The sequence below is a fragment of the Pyrus communis genome, chromosome 4, assembly GCF_963583255.1.
Source record: "Pyrus communis chromosome 4, drPyrComm1.1, whole genome shotgun sequence".
NCBI lineage: Eukaryota > Viridiplantae > Streptophyta > Magnoliopsida > Rosales > Rosaceae > Pyrus > Pyrus communis.
The window spans coordinates 12563824-12589792 of NC_084806.1; the positions used below are offsets into that span (position 1 = coordinate 12563824).

The window sequence follows — 25969 nt, forward strand, 5'->3', positions numbered from 1 at the left end:
ATCGATTAACAGGTCTGTGCGAACTCCACTTGAGTTTCTGTTTTATTCTGCTACCTTGTGAGTCTTACATAAGGATGCTATCTAAACTCCAACCCTGATAAGAATATTTCTGCTTACGATTTTAGATTCGAGAAAACAGAATTCAACTAACCAATTCGATTGAAAAATTATACGAGCGCTTAGCACGAATTAAATCATTTCAAACAGAGAAGCAATGATCGATCTATACTACTAACATGTCATATTTACAAAACCCTATAGTTTTTTTCTTGTTTATGTGTACGCTACGATACGAGGCAAAAACTTACAAGTTAGCTTGGGATCAAGGAACACATCAAAGGGGAAATGCAACCACTGACAGGATGAGGTTGCGGCAAACAACCAAAACTCAACTAGATTTCATCTCAATATCCGATCCACTGTCCTCCGGCTTCACCTCAGGATGATCCTGCGGAAGGAGGCCAAGGAGTGGTAAAGGCAACAAGGAGCTGAGATTGCACAAGATGATCAAAAGGGACAAGTTATCATATTGGTCCTTGGTTACACCCAAGAGTTGGGTCAGACCAGCACCCATCAGCCCCCCAAAAACACTGCCTGCATTTGATATGGACATGAGGGTTGCGAAAAGTGTTGCTTCCACTCCCTCTGGACATAATCTAGCAGCCAGCACAAGAACAGGCATGAAAGAAGCCTGCAACGAAATATTGTGATTAGTTTGAATATATCAAAATCAGTTCTGCACACAATGAGAAATAAATATATCTCCTATCATGCATGTCGTTACAATTAGATTGAATATATCAAGAATGAAACATTGTTAAAGACAACGGAACCACGTATAGAAGTTGCAGGCTTAAATCTTTCTAAGAGTGATTTCATCAGTTTGATTTATTTGTCTATCTATTTCCAAGGCTTGAAGCTGCATTCGACCAAATTGTCATGCTATAATCAGAATGCAAGCATCCAAGGAAATGAAACAATTTCTAACAAATTACAGGGCACAGAAAAAATCACCACTACACCTGTTTCGATAGTGTACCTGACTAAGAACTGTTATAACCAATGAATCCCCCATTGCAAACCACTCATTACTTATACCAAATTTTCGGTTTAATCCCGTAACAAGGAGAACCTGAGACATAAGATCAATAACAATTACACATTAATTACATTAGGCGCAGTTAATACAGGAAGTCTAAAGAAATTAACTCGTATAACAAACCTGAGTCAACCCAATAGCTGAACCAAAAACAGTTGTTACTAGAAAAGTCTTCTGCAGTGAAACAGTTTTCAAAAATCCATTATACAGTCCAACACCAAGCAATGACGCTATTGAGGTAACAAGCTTGACACGTCCAAGGAATTCTGGAGTAAAACCAAGTTTATTTGTGCTGAAAACAAACAGAGAAAAACCCTTGTTAGCATTTATTGAAACAAATTGCAAGCAACCATGAAACACCCACACCTTTACAAAATAAAGAATAATGACTGCGCTCATAAGTTGCACGTACGTGAAGTAAAACATGGCAGACTCTGAGTGAGGGGTTGCCTGCCAAAGGAAAATAAACAGCGTCGGAAAAAATACATTGGGTTGCCTAACAGCATCCCTTAACTGAAGAACATTCTGTTTCCAGCTTTCAAGCAAGTTTTGACCAGCCAGAGGAAAATTTTGCCCCTTTGCTGCATCAATTACAGGCTGCTCATTCACAATAATAGCAACTGCAGATGTCATCAGTGGTAGCAAAGCCGTGACACCAAAAACAAATCTGAAATATAAAAAATTGAAAAAAGAAACAAAGGACTGCTTCAGATGATTATCAGCAATAGGAAACTGCATTCTCAACAGCAACTTTGTGTACCTTACACCATAAGCATCCACCAAGGAGCCGCTAAAATAAGAACTCACAATTCCACCAAAAGCAGAAGATCCCCAACACAAAGACTGAAGAGAACCTGACATGCTTTGTGACTCACCACGAGCCCTCTCCACAACCATGGAATCTACCACCTACACCATACATCAGTTTTGACATGGTTTATAAAGCATGTCACAGAATCAAGAAACTGAACTAAACAAAGAGGCAATCATTATTTCAAACTAGAGGTTGTGATTCTGAAATTGAAACTTTTGAAAAATGAAAACAATTCGCCTAAATTCATTCCTAAAATTAAACCAGTTACTCTTGAGTCTTGACTCTTTCTTCCTCTGGAATCATTTTAAGGATTTTTTTTCTCCCCAATTTTAAAAATGGTCTCTTATTTGTATCTCAAAGGAAAGAACTAAGGATCAAAACCTCCTAAAATATATTCACTTAGGGAGCATTTTAATGTTTTTATTTCCTAATATCTCTAATTCGCTCTCTATATTTTATATATACATACATATATATAGATTTTAATTTTTTAATTTTTTTAATTTCAAAACATAATCTAATTTTTGTCAGAGGACTTTCCATGTAGAAAACAATCTAAATAAATGGTCAACTTCAAATTCTGGCAGAAAAACTAAGTTAGGCACGTATTGTGACACGTAAGAAGATATACCTTCCATCACATCAAACCTAATACGACACTAGCTAGTAGATACTTACGACGTCTGAGAAGGCAACAGAAAGTGATCCAAGAATTATGCAGAAAGCAACGCTGAATTTGCTATCAACAACAGTGGCCATCAAGCTCCAGGATACTGCACCAAGAAGCCCTGACAAAATCAAGTACGACCTCCTTCGGTAGCCAAATAGTGGCACAGAATCGCTGCCAGGACCGAAAAATTGTTCAAAAACAACAATAGCAGAATGCATTAAGTTAACTAAGGGATCACAAAATGAGATAGAGATAGCAAATATTCACACCTAATAAAACCGTATACAGGTTTAATCAGCCATGGCAACGCAGAAAAGCCGCTAATCACAGCTGTCTAGTCAAACCCATATAAATTTGTCAAAAACCAAAACTATAAACACCAGAGACATACTAGAATCCCATTATCCGTAACAGGGTTAGCACCCTTTTCATACTAATCAGAATCCTCAAAATAAATTCTTTACCAATCAGTGCATCCCAATGTCCTCTTACGTTCACAGTTAATCAAGCATGCCACTTTTAATAACTACAGCTACAAATGTAAAGCAAACCAGTTCCGAAAAACAACGGAAAGTGTGATTGTAAATGTACCTCAGCCGGGTCGAGATGCAAATCGTCTTTTAAATAAAAACTGACAGCAAGCCTTGCAAGGCCTAGAACACCTTGAACAAAGTACACCATGGCAACAGCCACATTGTCAGGGCACAATTCAACCCCGAAAATTTTCACACTGCTTTTTCTATGTTTGTTCTTGCTTGGAGAAGACATGATTGCCGCCCTTTCCCTATCAGTTATCAACACATCCCTTTCTCCTGCACCTCATCGTATTGAACCAAAACTAAGTAAAGCTTCAATTTTTATCACATTTAGCTAAAACCCAATTGTAAAAACATACACATCTATTCATAATTACACTTTAATTGATGAATAATCACTGTAACGTTTCAATAAACGGAATTAAATTTTAAGAAACAGAGAGACATACTAATCCTGGAATTGAGGAACGGCTCGTCGTCCAAGTCGAGCCGGCGAGTGGGCGAGGGCATGGGGACGGCGACGGACATGTCGTTCTCCGGAGGAAGCTTCCGGCGGGCTCTACGTCGGTGGCGAGCTCTTCTGTGGGCGCCGGACAGGAGAGTGCAGGGCCTCCGGCGGATCCGAGGCACGAAGCAGAGTGGAGGAGGTGAAGCGAAAGAGTGCGAGGACAAAACTGAACTTCCCGAGGGCAAGATTGAGATTGAACAAAAGGTTGGTGACTCCATTAAAGCCTACTTTCACACGCTCTTTCTTCCGGTTATGATTTTAATTTTTTTTATTTATTTGGATATTTGGAATGACGTAATTACCCCTATGATTGGGTTTTTCCGGCCAACATATGTACACGTTCGGCTTTACTTTCCCGCCACGAGTGCTTCAGTAGATCAGCCACGGCCCAAACAAAATTCCCTTGGGCCACCTTGACCCAATAATTATTAAAAGTTCCGGATCCAGGCCCAATTAAATTGCATTCTCTTATCATGGAGTTATTGACGTTGATTGACCGATTTATTAGGTATTAGGCTGCTAGTCACAACTCTCGTTGATTATGATAATTTTTCTTCATTTTAGATCTCTTTCTTTTTTTTTTTTTACAAAGTTGATCATAATCGGGTGTAAAATCACCATATGTTTTAATTTTAGGTACAACTTGAGGGTTTAAGGTCTTAGACCTAAGCGAGAAACTTGCGTTGGTTGAAACCATCCTTGTGAGCTAGATACCAAATGGACACTTTCATACGATCGAAAAGAAAGAATATGATGACGAACATGTAAAACTTATTAGTTATTAGTAACAAGCCTAGGGTAGGTTAAAAAGTGAGGGAGGTAAGGTAATGCTTTTAGCATTATGAATTCATGACAGTGAATACACCGACCTCCCTCACATAGTAATTGTTCGCATGCTAGAAAGTCACACGAGAGAAAGTATAACTCTCGTTACGTGTACGTTTATATACTGATTTAAATATGGAAGGTTTTACTACCTCAAGTTATACATGGGGAGTCGTTTGCTATAAGCTCATTGTCAACTTTATTTGTTTTTCTCCGAAATGTCACACTCTCGTTTTATGTGACGTTACATAAAGTATAAAGTAATTGGTTATTCATATTGATTGGAGTTGGAGATGTGATGAGTGATGAAGCAAGCAAAATTGGCCCGACTCTCGTTTTCAATATACAACCAACATAGTCTTGGCTTCTAGATTTTAACATAAGAAATAATAATTTCATCTTTATATATTGTATATTTATTTTGGTAAAGAATCTTAAAATTAAAATATGGAAATAATACACCCACGTTCATATCCCACCTAAATAATATAAGAGAGAGCACTTTGATAAGTTTTTAAGGAAATATGATCCTCTTCTTTTTTTTTTTTTTTTTTTTTTTTTTTTTTTTTTTTGTCTCATATGTCCAAGGGGATGTTGTCCTCGTTGGATGTGAGGATTAAGCATTTTGAGTTTAATTTTTGAGAATTTAGAATATTATTCAAAATAAGATTTTGAAACGATATAATTTAAATATAAGAAAAATATAAGCGATAAAAACATAAATAGATGATCTTAAACAATATTTAGTGCTTATCTCGTGTCCTGAAAGGATGTTTAATATCCTTAATTTATAGGTATAATTACCCAATATAAAACATTATTTCCATTTTTTGGTTTATATAAAATAACAAAATGGAAATAATGTTGTTGGTTAAGAAATGTGAACCAATTGTCATGATTTAGACAAGGCAACTTGAATTTAATAAGAAATGTGACTAACATGAATAGTTGCAATACATGTGAAGGGGTATCAAGAGCGTGATATAAAATCAAAATCAAGCCTATTTTGCAAATAAATACAAAAGTCTTACCTAGAAAGGTAGTTGCCTAGTGTCTTATTGTTATGCTTTGAATTTAGGGAAAAGTGTGCTTATTAGCTCTTTTACAAATACAACAACCGAAGTTAATTATGCTCTCAAAATGCATTCTAGACACAAATTATCTAATGGATTTTTTTGTTCTATTACTCCATCCAGGAGTTATCAGTATTCATCAAAATTGTTCCTATCTAAAGGAACGATATTGGATCAAATGAGACATTGTTGAGAAAAAGATGATTTTTTTCCGGATGAAATGAAAATTGGATTCATGTAACAAGAGAAAGGTTTCCTATTATTTAGCCGGAAAGATATGTGACCATGAAACAGGGATTAAGTGGAACAAAATTGACTAAGCGATAGAGTCGTCGAAACACATATTTCTCATTATCGATAGGCAAACACAGTGGCACATGGAGTGGCTCGCTATAGTCTTAATCATTGAGGTGTATCTTTTTGGGATGATGTAGATTCTTCATGATTAATGTGTTTGTTGTCTGATAATAATATTGGAACGTTATATGTTTTGTTATTAGCATAGGTGGCTCTTTTTCCTCCCTCGAGGGTTTTACCATGTGGTTTAAATGGTATGACGCTTTTTTCGAGTCGCATTCTTTTTCATGGTCTCTATATTGTTTTTTTTTTTTTCCGTCTATTATCAATGAAATCCTTTATTACCTAAAAAAAAAAAAAATACATTATCAACACAATGTTTTTAACTTGAAAGTATTTTCTTGAAAAAAACGAAAAGAAATTGTATTTTAATAGCAGTGCTATTTTTGCGTTGATAGATTTGTAAGGGGGCCACTAAGCCTAATTTCCCTTGAATTTGGTACTTTTTTAAAATAAAAGTTTGTTTTATACAGAATTATTCCCTTCAAATCAGTCACATTACTTTTTCCCTAAAGTATGCACTCTTACGTTAGTGCGCTAATCAAAGCCACCGGAAGTATCTAATCGATAAAGTTCGAAGCGATTAAAAAATGATAATAAGTGATCGTATGTGTAGAAACCAAAGTTCTAAAAAACGTTAGGTGCTAGTCGGGTAGTGGGTTAGCGCCTAGCGCCTAGGTGGTTAGACGGGTGCCTAGGCGGCCTAGGTGGATTTAGGTAAATTTGTTGTATATCTTGTAAATAAATGCATATTGACACTTACAAAAAATTATACTTGTATGAAATCCATGAATAAGATAATAAAATAATGATAAAATAAAAAAAAAGAGTATCCAACAAGGAAGTCTGAAGTTTAAAAACGCATTAAGCATATATATGTCATATAACCATAGTGAGGAGTATTGTAACGTAGGATGACACATGTACAACAAGTTCACAATTTAAAACAATATAAAATGCAAAATAGGAGGAAAATGAAGAAATATAGTAATGTAAGATACTTAGAACTTAAGTTTTTTATTTTTTTTTATTTTTTAAATTTCAAAAAAAAAAAAAAAAAAATCCGCCTAGCCACCTAGCACCGCCTAGGCGGCCGCCTAGAGCCACCCCGATTTTTCCATCCATTTTGCACGAAATCGCCTCGGTTCCAACCCGCCCAGTGCCTAGGTGGCCGCCTAGACCGTTTTGGTAGAAACAGACACCGTTTATAGTTAGAAAATAATCTAATTCAATCGAGATCATTCGCTCTTTGGACAGAGTGAAAAGAGATCATGTAAGCTCTAATTAGTCACACATCATGATCCTGGCCAACACGAACAAACTATAGGTGCATTTGATGAACATTATGTTAAAAGTGTAACGCCCCGTCCCGAAATATTTATTTCAGAAAATGATATTGGTGATAGGCCCTAACTAAACTCTTGTTTCTTTAAATACCATTAATCGCAATTCTTTAATTAAATTCCATAATCCCACACATGATCTATAACCATAATTATCATACCAACAAATATGATTATATTTTCAATTTATCACCATTTTCTTCTCTTAGATCAAATTTTCAAACAAAAGATTAATTCTCGATTATTTAAGGTTGCATCTAACCTTGTTAGACTACCTACGTACCCTTGAGCGAGATCAAGCCTTTCGTAGTTCACATTTCAATTTCAAACCAATTCCGAAATTATTCAATTAATAAAAAAATTCAACATTTGTGTTAATAATCGAAACACATCAAATGGATACCAAATACGTAATTGGAATATCAAAATTCACAAAAAAAAAAAAAAAAAAACAACGTCAACTCAGTGGCCACGCATTGCCGCGAGTGGCGGTCGGCTGCCTGGACTCGCCGAAAAATTTAACCGTTTCGAAAAATTACCATATTTTACACACAAGTAGATCTCAATGAGGGTAGCAATTTTCATACATGTGGCCAAGTCCAATTTGGCCGGGAAAGGCCCCAATTTCACTCAAAACCCCCAGAAAACCCTAAGAATGAGTGGCTTCAATCTGTCACCTCCGATGCTCTGCTGTCACATCCCGGCCCGGGGCGGATCACTTCCCTAGCCCGCTCCACCACCGTAGCACGATATTGTCCGCTTTGGGCCCCGACCACGCCCTCACGGTTTTGTTTTTGGGAACTCACGAGCAACTTCCCAGTGGGTCACCCATCATGGGATTGCTCTAGCCCCTTTCTCGCTTAACTTCGGAGTTCCTACGGAACCCGAAGTCAGTGAGCTCCCAAAAGGCCTCGTGCTAGGTAGGGATGAGAATATACATATAAGGATCACTCCCCTGGGCGATGTGGGATGTCACATCTGCCGTCCCTATAGTTGTTTGGGCTTTGTTCCAAGCCTCAAGGGAAGTCTAATGGTGGTGGAGATGGATGGAGTTAGCTTCAAGTTTTGGTGATTCGAAGCCAAACCCGTCGCACCCCACCATGCGGGTCCTCTTAAAATCAAACCATTTTCATCAGTTTTTCGGGTGGGAATGGGAGAGAGAACGACTAGGTTTGAAGTAAGGATCATTTTGGCACCGGTCCCGTCGTCAACGGTGGCCGAAATCGGAAGATATGGCCGGGCGGGTCGAAAGGGGGCCGGGTTCCCCTCCTTCTACCCTCCCTCTTTTCCCCTATTTTCTTCTCTTCCCGATTGGTCCCTCATCCCCCATCTTCTTTCCATGCTCTCCTTTTCTCTTCTTTTTTTTCATCTCAGCCGTCCACGTGTCATCACAGATAATGGCTTCAGAAATCTGGAGCCTTCTAGATCAAGCCAAAATTACATGTCCCTAACTATAAATGTTAATAACTCTTTCGTTATAACTCTGTTTCATGAACGGTTTGTGCCTACGCGTTCGAGATTGAGCTCTATTATAAAATATAAATTGTGACCTCGAACGGTCTACGGATTTTAAATAATTAATTTCCAAACTTCACTCTTCGTAACTAGTTTAATTAAAATCTAAATTCAAATAAATTAATATAAATTCTCGAAAAAATAATATAAAATCTCAATAATACAAATATATAAATTATAATAATTTTTTGAAACAAAATTTAAAAATTCCTCAATTAAATTTTAATAACCATAAATCGATTTATTTTTTATTTTCTCCACATATTCATAATTATGAATATCCATATTCATATATTTAAATTTTCAGGATATTACATTCACCTCCCGTTAAAATAAATCTAGTTCCCGAGATTTCAACCATCAAGATACGAAAAGGAATTAGAACTATTCCCACCATTCCTTTAATGGTGAATAAAATTATAATCTCAGTCTACGATTTTATTCAGGCTTCAAAAATAAGCAACCAACGAATAATAATCGTGATTCTCACCCACATTCTCAGATTCCCAGCCACATTCATTGGCAGAATAAATATCAGAATTTCTAGCCATACACATTGGCAAAAATAATATCAAACGTCAAGCCATAATTCTCATTGGCTAAATAAATACCATAAATCAAACCACATCTACCATTGGCTAGATAATACTAGCATAATGACCACAATCATTGGTAAACCACGTACCATCACTGGCTATACATCGCCGTTACAACGATTCTACCTCAAAATTTCTAACCGCACTCACGGGCGATACCAAACATCAGATTTTTTTTTTTTTTTTTTTTCAAATCTTTCTTTCAATTGATTCTCTTTTAAATTGTTTCAAAGTGTAGTCACAGATCGAATAAACGAGTGACTTGAACTTCCAGAGTACTATTCACATTCCATCAACCAAGGAAGAGAAATTTAAATATATTACAACTCTATTGGCCAACAAAACTAAACCTTATTAATCACAAAGCCACGAGAATACGTGCTCGTCATCAGTTTTGTTTGCAATATCAAATCCAACAATGACAACTCATAACTATGGCAACCAAACCAATCGAATTTGTAGTTATAAACCTTTCCCATCAATTCTTTTCATCAAACATAAAAACTCAACTGGGAAAACGTTTATATTAAATGAACTCAAAAGCTCATTCCATATTTTCATTCATGTCCACCAATAATAAATGAAAAAAAATCTTCATGGTCTTTTCACCATTCCAATTATAATGATCAAACCATAACCACAGTTTATAATTTCATTACCATTCGATAAACCACCATGACTTTCATAAATATTAAAATTTCCATCCATCATTATCATTGCCCATACAAATATAAATAATTCCTAAGCATAATCATCATTGGTCAAACAAAGATTTTATCACGATTTTCTTTCTATTCCAACAAGTGACTAGCAGCCTAGAAAGAATCGTAATATACCCAACAATTATACCTTTCCACACATCCTATTGATAACTCATTCTCATAGCCCACACACAGAGCTTTTCTCACAGAAACACTCGGTCTTTATGCCCATTCAACCACTTTTCCACATTCTATGGGTCATTCCACCCAAATCCACATCCATGGGCCATGGGCCATTTTGCCCAATCAGACATTCCTCCCATTCCACGGGCCTTCTCACGCAAGTCAACATTTACAGGCCTTTTCCGCCCTAATCAACATCCACAGGCCTTTTCACCCAATTCATCATCCTTGGGCCATTTCTGCCCAAATCAATATTTCTCAATTGCACAGGTATAATACGACTTTTCCGTATACTTGTCTCAATTTCACAATCATCCTAACATTCAAATTTTTCATAATACATAACATAATATCAACTTCATTCAAGATTAATCCGGAACTTTAAACCAAATGCTCATTCTTAAAGCTATACATAAAATATGACATTTTAAAATTTTCTACTCCTACTCAATTCAATTCACTTCATAATGATTCACACAATATAGGCATTTCACATAAATTCATTATTAGTCAAGAACTTATGAAATAGTGCAATATCAATACAATTCACAATTCACATCCACAACCATCAATATTATCTCACATTGTAAAGTATGATCATTTGCTCTGATACCATTTGAAATCCCCTGCCTCGAAATATTTATTTCGGAAAAAAATATCGGTGATAGGCCCAAACTAAACTCTTGTTTAGTTAACTACCATTAATCGTGATTCTTTAATTAAATTCCGTAATCCCACACATGATCTATACCATAATTCTCTTACCAACACATACGATTATATTTTCAATTTATCACCACTTTCTTCTCTTAGATCAAGTTTTCCAACTAAATATTAATTCTCAATTATTTAAGGTTGCATCTAACCCTGTTTGACTAACTACATACCCTTGAGCCGGATCATGCCTTTCATAGTTCACATTTCAATTTCAAACCAATTTCGAAATTATTTAATTAATTGAAAAATCTAACATTCATGTTAATAATCGAAACACATCAAATGGATACCAAATACATAATTGGAATATCAAAATTCACATAAAAAAAAAAAAAAAATAGCATCGGCTCACTGGCCACTCGCCGCTGCGGGTGGCAGTTAGCCGCCCCGACTTGCCAGAAAATTTTATTATTTCCAAAAATTACCAAATTTTACAAGCAAGTAGATCTCAGTGAGGGGAGAAATTTTCATACCTATGGCCAAGTCTAATTTGGCTGGGAAAGACCCCAATTTCACTCAAATCTGCCGGAAACCCTAAGAATGGGTGGCTTCAATCCGTAACCTCCGGTGCTCCACCATCCCTATAGTTGTTTGGGCTTTGTTCTAGGCCTCAAGGGAACTCTAATAGTGGTGGAGATGGATGGAGTTAACTCCAAGTTTTGGTGATTCGAGGCTAAACTCGCTGCACCCCACCGTGCGAGTCCTCCTAAAATCGATCCATTTTCGTCAGTTTTTCGTGTGGGAATGGGAGAGAGAACGACTGGGTTCAAAGTTAGGATCATTTTGGCACCAACCTTGTTGTCAACGGCAGCCGAAATCAGAAGATATGGCCGGGTTGGTCGAAAGGTGGAACCGGGTCGAAGGGGGGTCCGAGTTCCCCTCATTCTCCTCTCCCTCATTTCCCCTCCTTTCTTCTTTTCCCGATTGGTCCCTCCTCCCCCATCCTTTCTCTTCATTCTCTCTTTTTCTCTTCTTTTCTTTTCATCTCAACCGTCCACGTGTCATCACAGATAATGGCTTCAGAAACCTGGAGCCTTCTAGATTAAGCCAAAATTACAAAAATGTCCCTAACTTTAAACGTGAATAACTCTTTCGTTATGACTCCGTTTCATGAACGGTTTGTGCCTACACGTTCGTGAGATCGAGCTCTATTTGAAAATATAAATTGTGACCTCGAATGGTCTATGAATTTTAAATAATTAATTTCCAAACTTCACTCTTTGGTACTAGTTTAATTAAAATCTAAATTCAATAAATTAATATAAAATTTCAAAAAATAATATAAAATTTCAATAATACAAAAACGTAAATTATAATAATTTCCGGAAACAAAATTTTAAAATTTCTCAATTAATTTTTCATAACCATAAATCGATTTATTTTTTATTTTCTCCACATATTCATAATTATGAATATCCAATTCATACATTTAAATTTTCAAGGTATTACAAAAAGTACTTCTACTTGTAACCTTTTTTTTTTTTTATAAACGTTTCTGACTTCTTTTGGAAGTGCTTTTTTTTATAAACGTTTTTAGTAAAAATATTTTTTGAACCAATCCTTAGTAAAAATCCCAGTGACTCATAGAAAAACACTTGAAGTGCTTCTTGAAAGCACATAACTAGTGCTTCTTCGAGGAATCACTTCAAATGCATTTGAAACCCAAAAGCCTTTTCTTTAAAAGCACTTTCAGTCATTTTAAAAGTACTTCCAAATAAGTCATTTATCTTTTTAAGTGGTTTTAGTAAAAGCACTTTTGTTCAATGCACAAGAAATCACTGTCAAATGAGCCAAGATAGATAAAGCACTTTGACCTGCATTTTTGCCAAAAACGCCTCATCCATAGAGCTTTTATTGAAAGTGCTTTTATTTAACACAATAAAATGTTTATTAAAAATTCAAGAGCTTTTTGACAACCACTTCTTTTATTATTATTATTTTTTTGGTTGAATAAACGATATTATCTACACTAAAAAGAAAGTGGATGTGCTTAGCCTCATAATGGACTAACAATATGTGGTTCAAATTCACATTTAGAGAGAATTGAACTTAAAACCTCTCACTTACATATGAAGAGGAATACCACTTCTTAAACGAACAACATTACTGAATATTAACAATTCAACAAAATTCAGCTCTACAACATCTTTTATTCATTCCCTATACAACTCTACAAGGAGAGGAAGCATAAAGCAAAGTACCAAAAAGAAGAAAATTTAGGGGAAAGCTTAGAAAAAAAGGTGGTGCTATTCGTACTCCTTATTACCTTCAACATTTTTTTTATTAATTTATGTTATTTGATCTTTTTCAATTTTTTGAATTTGAAGGCTAAAAATTAAAATAAGTGTGTAAAAAATAAAGACAGTTGTGTGAATAGCATCACCTGAAAAATAAACCAAAAAAGTAAGTGAAAAGAGAAAAAGAAAAGATACATTTTCCCAGAAAATTCAAGTACCATATTGTCTTACATGTATCTTCAATTCATGGACTATATTTGATGACTCAAAAGACTATCTTTCCCTCCCTATTATTTATCTCCAAAACAAAAATAGAAAATAATAAAAATAGAAAATAAAAGGGACCCTCTCCCTGCTGAAGCTTTTTCAGCGAAGTGTCAGGAACAATTCCCATGGACATTACAATCAGCTACTCAAAGGTTCAAGCTTCCAGTTTATCCGCTCCCTCCTCCAACAACATCTCCTGGTAACGGCACTCACGGCTGCAGAACGCCTTCTCACCCCTGCAAACACAATTTCAGCACTTAAATGGAATGCTTGAAAATAGTAGATGTAGACACACAAATCTCGGCATAGCCAAGTTAGCTAATGTAGTGTGTTTCCTTTGCACCCGAGTTAGTGCAGCTCGAGCCAAGTTTTGAGTCACTTTTTTCGTAGTTTAGATTAGAGTAGAACATCGTACGTATAATTAAAATGGTTAAAGACTTTTTGCTACAGAATACCGAAATGAATTGCATGATTGAAGTGAATATAAAATGAGAAAATTTATTGGTTGGTTGAAAGGGATTAGATGGGTTTTATTTTATTTTATAGCAGAAGATACCCTGCATAATTTGGATCTGTAAATGCTTTTCTAATATGGGTAGTCATACCTATCCATAATTTGTCTTATATTATCAATTTATAATTTTTTTCAAACAAAAAATAACGTTAACGGATTAAAATTGTTAAGCGTTTTGTGAGAAAATCAAACAGAATATGAATCATATGATAACATTCAAAAGAGAAAAACGAAAAATCGATCAGAAATCAAATTCAAAATTAAGATCAACAGGTATTCATCAAATATTGGCAACACATCGATAAAATATTACATACATGTGAAATATCAATTATTTCAACCATTAAGATTTGAAAAATTATCGTTTTTACCAGTTTTCGAAAAGAATACTCGAAAAAACAAAGAACAAGGGAAAAGAATATTGAACCAACCTGTACATGAAAATATCTTTGCCGTGGCCAAGATTTTTCTTGCAATTGTCACAGAAGCTGAGAAAACTCTCAGACAGATAGCTTGACCCGTTTGACTTCCAGCCGGGAGAAAACTCCGAGACGCCATCGGAGCTCTCCACAATGCAATTGTCAAAGATGTGCGTGGTTTTCGGGTTCGGACCGTGGGAAATCACACACGTGTAATCCTCTGAGAGCTCCATTTCACTGACAGAGAGACAGCTAGTGAAAACCCGGGTCGAATTCATCGTCTCGAGCCCGGAACTCGCTGATTCGAACGGCGATGTCTTCTCCGGCGACCGAGACGAGACGGAGGAGGAAGAACCCAGATGGGAATTCTCCGTCTTGTTGCCAAAATCGGCCGGATACTTCGGTGATTCGGAAGGGTAGGGTTGCAGAGGAGGGATTTGGATCTTGAGCTGCGACCCGAAAATCACCATTCGGGTTTGGGGCTTTGACGGTTTCGGGTCGGAGTCGTTGAGAGCGTCGACGATGGCGAGGCCGATGCCTTTGGAGTCCAATTTGTCCCAGTGGATGCGTCTGGATTCGGGCTCCGGGGTTCTGGGGGTGTTCGATTCGGACCAGAAGGGGTTTCGGAGGCCCAAAAATGGCTTCGTTTCGAGGATGGAGGTTGGGCTCATCACGGCGTCAGTTTCAGAGACCGATTTCGAGGTGAAGCTGGTGAACAATCTCGGATTCGCGAAGAGAGAGGAAGTGGGTTTCGTATGTTTTTCTCTGGGAGAGAGAAGAGAGCTGGTTTCCGCCATTGGAGCTCGGTTGCTTGCTCTGGTTCTTCAAAATTCCTGTAAAAATCCCTCTGCAAAACATGAAATAGTAATTACAAAATGCCCCCAAAATTACAACTTTAATATGATTTTTACCAAGTACATCACTCACAAGATTTGAAGCTCTAGAAAATGCTTTTAAGCTCTGTGGTATTCGAGAATGGATGAAAAAATCCAGAACCCAGCAATTGCAGAAAAGATTTCATGAAATTATTATCTCTCTGCTACTACAACTCTGTGACCTCCATATCTCTGAAAACAGAGCCAAAAAAAGCTCACTTCCTGAGCGAGTTTCCTGCGTTTATTCTCTCAAAAATTTCACCCTGTGAATCGGAAGAGAAAGAAGAAAGAAAAAGAAGGAATCCCGTAAAGCTCAGAACCGACATGCAAACGGACCCTCAAGAGTCATGATCAAGGGACAGGACGTGCATGCATCACCGCATCAGAAAACAAAGAAAGTTTGTATTTTTGTTCCTTCTTTTGTTGGTGCTGCTCAGCTTTTTATTACTTTTTATATTTTTTTTGTTGGTATTTTTGGCCTCAGCATAATTGGTTTTTGCATCAGAAGAAATGATTCAGGATTTGGAAGCAAACGAGAAGCAATCCGGGATTAGAAAATCAAATGACAGATGAATAAAACCCAGAACTTATGTGTGTTCTTCTCTCTCTCCTCTCTATATTTGCGCACTAAATCAGTTTCCCATCATCAACCTGAAAAATCGAAGTGGAGTCGCAGATAGAAAGTTAGAGAGAGAGAGTCAGTGAGAGAGAGAGAGAGTGGGGAGCGCGAGAGGGAGCTCGTGGGATTTGTGGGTTGTTGGGCTTGAATATAAAGAATCGTGTGGGATTGCTATGCAGGATAGGGTACATTTTTGCTATCGATTGCTTATTATTAGGTATATTTAAATTTTAAAATTTGTATATTTTTACATTGATTTTAAAAATTAAAATCGTTAAAATAATAATAAATAAGATAGTAAGTGAAAATATTTTCGTAAATATCAGTGGGTTTTCTTAAACCACAAATCGCATTTTATTTTGGCCAACAATTTTACTCATCACTTCCTACATTATTGGTTATTTTTACAAGCAATTTATGATTACAATATCCCTATAAAAATAAGACCCACATTTTATATAGTTTCCCATAAATAATGATACAAATAAATAATAAGAATCGCATACCGAGACTTACTGTACTCACCAGCTCTAAGGAGGGAGGATTAACAGTGTGGGAGTTCACGGGAGGTTCTGCGGAGTTGTGAACAGTCGGAACCCCAAGTGTCCCGACTGCCGAATGCTGAGCTAACTACGTAAACCCAATGCGGGTCCCACTTAACTAAAGTTAAAGAGCCAAGATTGGGCCCACAGATATGGGCCTCCACCTCATCAAGTATTGTTATGTGGCAATAGTTTGGCCCATTAATTATATTGAATTGATTGGATTAATATTATTGGCCCATTTACAAAAAGAGGAAAAGAGAGTTTACCTTACCTGCTTCATTAAACGGGGGCAGAACGAGACTGGTGGGCCCCCTTTGAAATGATGCTGCTTAATTAATGAGTGCATATGATGACAATTGACGAAACATAGTCACTTATTTTTCTTCATCATTAAGTAAAAGGTAATATTAAAAGAAAAATGAAAGACTTTCATCTAGTGCAAATTATGAGAAATGGTATTTCTTCTTATTTGCTGAGCAAGACGACCTTACGCCAACAGACAACGAATGTTCATAAATTTTTGTTTGAAATTTTGAACAGTGACCTTCTGAAGGAAAACATTTGAAATTCGACTAAGGAAAAATCTGTTATGCTTTCGTCACAATATCTAATGCAGAATTAACTTCACCACGTGATGAAGTGAAATAATTTTATAATAAATAAATGTAAATAATCCTGACAAATATATATATATATATATATATATATATTTTTTTTTTTTTTTGGAGCATATACTCACAAATAATCTTGTACAAATAAAAATACAATCAAACAATGATCAGAACACGTCAACTGGTAGGACATTTAATCCTTGGTCCTTAATCAAGATTACTTAAAAAACAAAAGGATGGCATCATATAAACAAACAACGAAATGGGCGGTGCTATACACACTTCTTTTTATCTTCAACAGACTCTCCTCTTAATTTTTGTCCTCCGATCATATTCAATTAATTCGATTTGATGGCTAATAAAATTGAGCATGGTGTGTAAAAGATAAAAATGAGTGTGTGGATAACACCACCTCAACGAAATATAATGTTTTAAATAAAAATTTGCACAAATGACACTTAGATTTTGTTGATCTTGTGTGTTTACCACTAAAACTGGAAAAAAAAAAATAGATAACAACTTAGACTTTGCAAAATTTGATCGATGATGCAACTTGCACGATCAAACATTTAGTGATCAATCTCATCAATTCACAAGCAGAATGAAAGGGAAAGAACAACCACCCCTTCTTTCCTCGTCAACTCATTTACATCATGTTTATCACGTACAATAGGATTGGTTAAGTAGGGTTGTCCAATAATCAATGGTACACAAAACAAAACGGAAAACGAATAAGTTGTTTTTAATCTCAAGTTTTTGTTTCATATATTCTCTTTTGTTTCTTCTTTTTACCTTCCTATACACTTCTTTGTTCTTCTTTTTCTTGATATAGACTTACTTTCTATCTCTAGCGCAAAATAAAAATAAAAATAAAAATGAAAGAATTGAAAAAGAAATGGTTTTCACTCTAAAATTTGTGGAATAGTCAGGTTTTATAGTACTATTAACCAAAATTGAAGACTATTAACCAAATCAGAAATGCTAATAACATTATCCAAAATTGAAATGCTAATAAAATTAACTAAAATTGAAAAAAAAAAGGTGATAATTCTGAAAAATGAACATCATGTCACTAAACAACCGTAACCTTACTTAATGGCAGACTATAAGCACAATTACTTCATCTTTCTTCCTTTTGGGTTACGTACCTCAAACTTCCCTTCACGAAGTAACCTTAGTTAGGTACTTTTGTTAGATTCTTGAGAAGTTTGATTGTGTTTTTTGACGAAACAGAGAGAAATATGATATGAAGGAAGGGGACCCAAATCCCATCCTTGTTAAGTAAAGTTATTGCTGAGATTGGGAGGGGTGGGGTTTCCTTGTCAGGGATAGAGTTCTTTTCCTAAATCCTAATGCTGTAACCGTCTTGTCCACTCAACAAGGGTAGGATGTACAGGGATCCAAATTTTTTTTTAAAAAAAATTGGAAATAACTGTGGAATCCATTCCATATTGAATTTCAAGGATCTGAACCACCTATTTTATAAATTTCGATTCATAGATTATCCTAGCAAAAATTCAATTCAATTCGAAACTATTTGTCTATTTAATTATCACGATGAAATTTCAATGTTTCTTAGAATTTTTTTTTTTTTAATAAAAATGAGGATTAGTTGTCGGATCCACACCACATCGATCCTTAATAATCTGAACCGTTTATTTTTTAAGTTGCAACTCATATATCATCTTTGCGATATATTAGTCAAATCAGAAATATTTAAGACATCAAATTGAGTACAAAAAATTGACGAACACTTTATTATCAAATCAGAAATATTTAAGGCATCAAATTGAGTACAAAAAATTGACGAACACTTTATTCTCTTAGAAACATTAGAATTCCACAGTGATAATTAAATAGACAAATGATTTCAGATGAAATTGAATTTTTACGAAGATAATTCTATCGTGATAATTTTAATTAGCTTAATTACACTTAGGTACCGTTGATTCGACGTAAAATGGGCCCTATAAATTATAACTAGTCCTCATTTTAATCCAAAATTATATATATATATATATATATATATATATCTCTCTCTCTCTCTCTCTCTCTCTCTGTCTGAATGTATGATCAAGCTCCACAATCCACATGACCAAATACATGATCGTCCGTAGAGTGGACAGGAGTGGATTGTGTAATAATTATTCAACGAGATGATATGGTCCCTAATCCCTATTATTTGCATTCACGTCAGCATCTTTGTGGACGATTTAATTCGAGGAATGATGATATACAGGGCTAGCTAAGCTCGGGGGTCCATACATATCATCCCTTCGTAAGAGGTTATTATGATACGATGAAGATGAGACACCAGCAGAAACTATATACACGAAAACCCAACTAAAGGGTTATTGTTCACATTAACATTGCAAGTAGAAAATTGTCCTCGGATTTACTGTTTTTCCACCTTTTTTTTTGGAAACTAATAAAAACATTCAAAATTACACACTTTTAATCATCAGAATATACAAATTTTATAATTCTCAAAATAATCATATAGAATATTCAATCAATATCAAATGAAGTCTATCATCCAAAGATGACATCAAACAAAAATATGAAGTGGTCGAATTAGGAAGCATCAGATGAATGTGGTCGCAAAGATTATATTGTAACATTGACAGCCACTTTCAGAAACAATTGTAAATAACTGCACACTGTTTTAAAAGCATTTTTATTAGGAGTTTTAACGAAAAGTCTACGGTATTATTCACTTTAACGAAAAACCAAATTTTTACACTAAAAAGTCAATGATGATACTATTCACTTTACCCTTTATTTTGTCATTATCATTAAAACTCAAAGTTTTCAAGCCCTTTTCATTAGTTTTTTTTTTTTTTTTTTTTTTTTTTTTTTTTTTTTTTTTTTTTTTTTTTTTTTTTTAAGCCTAGCAAACCAATTTGTGTATAAATGAAGGCCTTCCTTCATTGATAACCCAGATGAACACACACCTACAACACACAAACTCCTCAACCCACATAGAAAACATCCGAAATTTTTCTTCCATTTTTCAAACTTTCATCTTTGTAAACATTTTTCAAGGGGGTTGATTCAATTATTAGTTTGATCCACCACAATGTCTACACCAAGATTCTTAATTCAACAAAATGTTCCTCAAAGTAAGAGACATAATCATTAAGATGCTCTCAAACATTTTAAACAGACCAATCACAAAAATTCTTATCAGTTGATAAGAAGCTGTAGGTAAACATATCTCTAATCTCATATTTGGAATAACCTTACTTCCTTAACAAACCTTCTTTCACAAACCCAACTTTCTCTAAAACCCTTTGAGATCCCTTATTCTCAACCTGTTAACTACATTGAGGAAAATCAAAGAACAATGAAGAATTGAGAAAGATGAACAACTAAAGAGAAGTTTCGAGAGAAATGATACTAACTAATTACATTTGTGAGTTACAAATCCTAATATATTGAACACAGTAAAAGCTTACTTGTAATTATTTAACCAACTAACAAATCCTTAACAGCCTAACAAATATTCTAACAACTTTGGCTGACATGGCAGTGATTATATGACAACCAATGATCATCAGACATCTGTCTTCATCCCCCCTCAATCTTAGGCTAGGAACCAAGCTTGAGATAAATTGTTGACTCTTGCAATTTGAGACATCTGTTTAAAGAAACACAAGTGCAAAAATCTTCAAAGTACCCTTCATAAGAACACCACCCATCAGAATACCCCTGCATCAGAGTGCAATGATAGCTATTTTGGTTCCTTGATGCTATCATCAGAGTGTTGATGTCACCCTATCATTGCATTCGTGTTAATAGCAATTTCATTTATTTGCCTTATCCTTGCATCTCTGCCACCCTTGGTTCTCAAAATTCCAAAAATGAATAAAGGAACCAATTCTCCAAACAATTAAAATGCACATAAACCAGAAATCCTCTGCCAACCTTGTACTTCTCTGCCTTTAACATGAGCTTCACAAAGAACAGCCTTCTATAAAGGAGTTGGAACACATCCACATGCCGGTATATCAACTTCTACGCAGAATTACCCTTCGTGGGATTTACTTGAAAACAACTTCAACGGCATCGACCTTAATATTTCAAAATCTGAAAATTAACAAACTATAGTGTGGCATCGGCCTTAACTATAGTATCATGGGATTTTACCCACTCACACCACGGGATTGCCCTTTGTGGATTTTTACCTATTCAAACACAGAATCACAACACAAAATTACCTTTCGTGGGATTTAGCATCAACTTCTACAAACTTCATCTTTTTAAGAAACATAAAATCGGATTTACAGTAGATACATGCTGTAACTAAGCTTGTTAGACTTGATCTTATAGGCTGGTTTGTGTTCTGTCAGAGATTAAATTCACTTCCGAAAAGGCTTGGAAATTTGTAGTGGTATAACTTTAGCATAAAACAAGAGCTGAATATGTTCCTATATACTCCCTGATTGCAAGGATGATGATGAATAAGGATGCCAAGAGGCCCAGTGTAAATGCAAATGGTGCTGCAATCACAATTACATAAAGTCCTACCAGACACCTTTGCAAAAGCATTCCACTCATATTTTGTTCATCACATACACATACAACAAGACGTATCCTGCACACTTACAGAGTTGATTCTCCATAACCACCAAAACTCTCAAAATGTGGAACCGAAAACTACCCAGATTGTTGTTTGTAGTTAGAAACAAATGTCACCAAACCTTTGGTGCCCACAAAACTTAACTGCTCCATAAGGATTTCACGTCCTCAAAATTAACAAACAATTGAAAACTTTGATGTGCTTTAGATCATAAAACCCACATCCAATCTCACCAAGATTCAAGATACAACAGAAAAACTGAACCAATTGAAGTAGCAGCATGAAGAATAACGATGAAGATGCAATAAGTCATTGCTGAAGCAAATCGTCGAACACCTGGTGTGCGAAAATACCATCGATATCTACTTACATCAATAACCCAACTGTAGATCTAGAAAATTGGAAGAAGAGACAGAGAAAGTACAATGAAAAGATTATCACAGAAAAGAGCAAAAGTCCATTACACTATGAATAACTTCGTGCCTACAACTTCAATCTTTTTCAAAGAAGAGGCTTTGTGTCTAAAAATTTCATCCATTATTGATAGCTCAATCAAGAAATTAAAGCAAGAACGTGAAATTGAACCAAGAATTCACAACGAAATCATACCCAAAACTCCAAATTTATCACCTTTCTGAAATTTTATTAACGCATAGATCTAACATGTGATATGCAAGAATCCATTAGCCAACATCATTCAGATCACATGGCGGCAGTTACCCAGATGAGCAAGAAATGAAAATTGCTGGCCGACTGAGTTTTCTTCCCTGAACATAACTTGATTCCTAACAGATAGCGCACGATGGCATACGAACACAATTCGTATCATGATGAAGATGGAAGCCATTGATGGACTACGACGACTTTGGAGCTAGTCGTGACCCTTTAATTTCAAGAACCCAAACCAGAATACCTTGATGAAAATCTGAAAAATTCCGAATTCAAGACTCGAAAATTCCAGAAGGAAAATTAACCCAGAAGTTACAGAACGATTGTGGAAACACTGAAGAAAATATCAAAATACCCAATGAAGATCTGAGAGAAACTAAACTACAAAAAGATGAAAACTAATGAAAAGTGGAACCACCAGATACCATGGTGTGACCTAGTGGCTCTGATACCATGTTAGTCATTGAGGAAAATAAAAAAATTTGACAAATTAAGAAAGATGAACAACTAGAGAGAAGTTTAGAGAGTAATGATGCTCCATATTTCTAAAAATATGACTAACTAATTACATTCGTGAGTTACAAATCCTTAACAGCCTAACAAATATTCTAACAACTTCGGCTGACATGGCAGTGATTATATGGCAACCAATGATCATAAGACACATGTACCTCCTGAGTGTCAAATTTGCTCTAGAAAAGGTCATATAGCACCAAATTGCTTTCACAAAGCTGATATAGTCAATCTTCTGGTGGTTTCTTAGTCTGTTAAATTTGTGGGAAAAGAGGACATAGGGCTGTAGAATGCTTTCACAGGAATAATTTATCATATCAAGGAAGTGCACCCCGAACTTCTTTTGCAAATATGGCTGCCTAAGGTTCAACTGACACAATTGAAGATCCAAATATCCATGGTTTTTCAGTTGATGATACATGGGTAGTTGACACATGTGCAACTCACCATATGACATCAAGTATAGATCCTAAATCAAATTAATCCTTATAATGGTGATGCCAAAATAATTGTTAGTAATGGAGAAGGTTTGCATGTTCAGAATATTGGTTCTTCTTTTATCAAAACTCAACAAAAGTCATTAATTCTACATAATGTGTTACATGTGCCAAGAATTACAATGAACCTGTTGTCTGTTAAGAAATTATGTAGAGATAATGGTTGTTGGTTTGTATATGATGACTTGATCTTTTTTATACAAGACAAGGCAACTCGAATGATTGTGTACCAAGGAAAGAGTGATGATGGGGAACTATTCAAGATATCGATAACAGTGTTCTCAAGGTCAAAAGCTACAAGTTTTGGAAGGTATGCAGCATTTGTTGGAAAGAACATAAAGACTACAGTTTGGCATAAAAGGTTGGGTCATCCATCTGAAGAGGTTCTTAGTGTCATGTTGAATAATGCTGAAGTATCAACTAGTGTAGATTTGTGTTCATCTATATGTGCTGCTTGTATTCAAGGAAAAATGAGTAAATTGCCATTTCATGTAAGACCAAATAGGTCAACTGTTGTGTTTGAAAGAATACACTCAGATGTATGGGGTCCTTCACCACATAAGTCTATTGAGGGTTATAGGTACTACAGAAGCTTTGTTGATGATTGCTCTCAATTTGTATGGATTTTTCCAATGGTTAATAAATCAGATGCTTTTACAATCTTTACCAAGTGTCATGCCTTTATTGAGAATCAGTTTAATGTGTCAATTAAATACTTTCAATCAAATGGTGGAGGAGGGTATATGAGCAATGTGTTTAGACAATTTTTGGATATAAAATGGATTATACACCAGGTTTCTTGTCCTTATACACCCCAGCAAAATGGTCTTGCTGAAAGGAAGCATAGACATTTAATTGAGACAACTATTAGTTTATTATTAGTGCACAAATTTCTTCAGTATTTTGGTATCATGCATGTTCTTATGCTGCATTCTGGATCAATAGAATGCCATGTAGAAATCTAAATATGCAGTCTCCTTATCAAGTTATGTTTGGTAGTATACCTGAGATTAAGCATCTTAAAGTTTTTGGTATTGCAGTATATCCATTACCGAGACCATTTAACAAGAATAAACTAGAGTCAGGATTAACTCCATGTGTGTTTCTTGGTTTTGCTCATGGCTACAAGGGAGTTATTTGTTATGATATCAAGACCAAAAAGTTCATTTTGTCATGGCATGTAATACATGATGAAGATATATATCCATTCAGACAAGTTCAAAAACATAAGGATCCTTTAATAGTTCACAGGTCTTCTCAGTCACTTGTTTAGTTCAATTACAAGTTCCAAGAGAAAAAGTTATGTCTGCTACAGAGTTACAGAATAATTCTCAAGCAATTAGCTCTATAAATGTATTAGATAATGATACTGGTTTAAATCCAAGTATTCACAATGTTCATGGAAATGGTGAAAGTGAGATTTGGTTGATACCTTGAATATTTTAAGTAACAGCAGTACACAGAGACTTCCAATCAGTGATACGGAAGTCAATTCAACTGGTATCACTCATTTGCATAATTCTCAGAGCTCTTCACATCATCACTCTCCTATAAATCATCACTCTAGTTCACAATCATTGCTGCCTATCCACTCATATTCTCAACTTGAGGTAATTCTTCCAAATTTATATTAGTCTGATCTGATTCAACATAATGCACCATCTACTCATTCAATGGTTACTAGATTGAAGAGTGGTAAAATTGAGAGAAGAAATTATGCTGCATTATTAGCATATTGTCCTGAACTTCTTTCACTTCAAATCATTGAAGAAGAACCTTTCACTTGAGGTTACTCTTTATATATGAGATTATTCATGCATTAGAACCTGCAACATTTAGAAAACCTGCAACTATACCACAATGGCAAAAAGAAATGCAGGAGGAGTATGATTCTTTTAGAGCTCAAAGGAATTGGGTATTGGTCTCAACTCCCGAAAATAGAGTAATTGTAGGAAGCAAATGGGTGTACAAAGTGAAGAAAAATCTAGATGGCAGTGTTTCAAGGTATAAAGCAAGACTTTTAGCTCAAGGTTTTTCTCAAGAACATGGGATTGACTACTTGGACACCTTCAGTCTTGTTGTGAGGCATACCACTGTCAGAATTATTATAGCTTTAGCTGCCATGAATCATTGGAATCTTAGACAATTAGACATAAAGAATGCCTTTTTACATGAAGATTTACAAGAAGAGGTCTACATGAAGCAACCACAAAGGGTTGTTGATACATCTCACCTTTCTCATGTTTGTAAATTATCAAGTCATTATATGGCTTGAAACAGGCCCCAAGGGCTTGAAATTCAAAATTTACAAGCTATTTGGCAGTTTTGGGATCTCATACATCAGCTTCTGACACAAGTCTGTTTGTAAAGAAGGATGAATTGGATAACATCATACTGTTATTATATGTTTATGATATAATCTTAACTGGTTCCAATCCTATGAAGATACAAAAGGTGATTCAAGAGCTCTCTGAGGTATTTGAGTCAAAACACATGGGGCAGCTTACTTATTCTTTGGGTTTACAGGTTCAATATAAAGATAATAATGCAGATGTTGTTTTTGTTAATCAGTCCAAATACATTAAGGATTTGGTTCACAAAGCAGGAATGGACTCATGTAAACCTGCTAATACTCCCTATAAACCTCATCATCAAATGCTTCATTCAGAAGGATAAGTTTTGAC

At 35.4% G+C, this 25969-nt stretch overlaps 2 protein-coding genes across 3 annotated transcripts; both read right to left on the reverse strand.

The window, feature by feature from the left end:
- Positions 1 to 206: 206 nt before the first annotated feature.
- LOC137731471 (folate-biopterin transporter 1, chloroplastic-like) lies at positions 207 to 3855 on the reverse strand. 2 transcript variants are annotated; one of them, XM_068470586.1, is made up of 9 exons: positions 3569 to 3855; positions 3175 to 3395; positions 2853 to 2917; positions 2592 to 2754; positions 1860 to 2008; positions 1512 to 1766; positions 1223 to 1391; positions 1040 to 1132; positions 207 to 691 (listed from the first exon to the last, which is right to left on the reverse strand). In XM_068470586.1, exons 1-9 carry the CDS (start codon positions 3843 to 3845, stop codon positions 389 to 391), a joined length of 1695 nt encoding a protein of 564 aa, XP_068326687.1. In that variant the 5' UTR covers positions 3846 to 3855; the 3' UTR covers positions 207 to 388. The 2 variants fall into 2 exon arrangements, with proteins under 2 accessions (XP_068326687.1, XP_068326686.1); XM_068470585.1 differs by having other exon boundaries at positions 3175 to 3401.
- Positions 3856 to 13345: 9490 nt separating this feature from the next.
- On the reverse strand, positions 13346 to 15510 carry LOC137730969 (FCS-Like Zinc finger 8-like). Its single transcript, XM_068469993.1, has 3 exons — positions 15302 to 15510; positions 14387 to 15221; positions 13346 to 13677 (listed from the first exon to the last, which is right to left on the reverse strand). Exons 2-3 carry the CDS (start codon positions 15169 to 15171, stop codon positions 13596 to 13598), a joined length of 867 nt encoding a protein of 288 aa, XP_068326094.1. The 5' UTR covers positions 15172 to 15221; positions 15302 to 15510; the 3' UTR covers positions 13346 to 13595.
- Positions 15511 to 25969: the final 10459 nt, after the last annotated feature.

Bases quoted from the DNA above. Each gene is read 5' to 3' on its own strand.
- LOC137731471 (XM_068470585.1), bottom strand. From the start codon at position 3,845: ATGGAGTCACCAACCTTTTGTTCAATCTCAATCTTGCCCTCGGGAAGT. The intron at 3,402-3,568 runs GTATGTCTCTCT...CAATACGATGAG, and splicing joins GTTCCTCAATTCCAGGATTA to GTGCAGGAGAAAGGGATGTG. The intron at 2,755-2,852 runs GTGTGAATATTT...CGGTCCTGGCAG, and splicing joins CCTGTATACGGTTTTATTAG to CGATTCTGTGCCACTATTTG.
- LOC137730969 (XM_068469993.1), bottom strand. From the start codon at position 15,171: ATGGCGGAAACCAGCTCTCTTCTCTCTCCCAGAGAAAAACATACGAAA. The intron at 13,678-14,386 runs GTTGGTTCAATA...TTGTGTTTGCAG, and splicing joins AAAGATATTTTCATGTACAG to GGGTGAGAAGGCGTTCTGCA.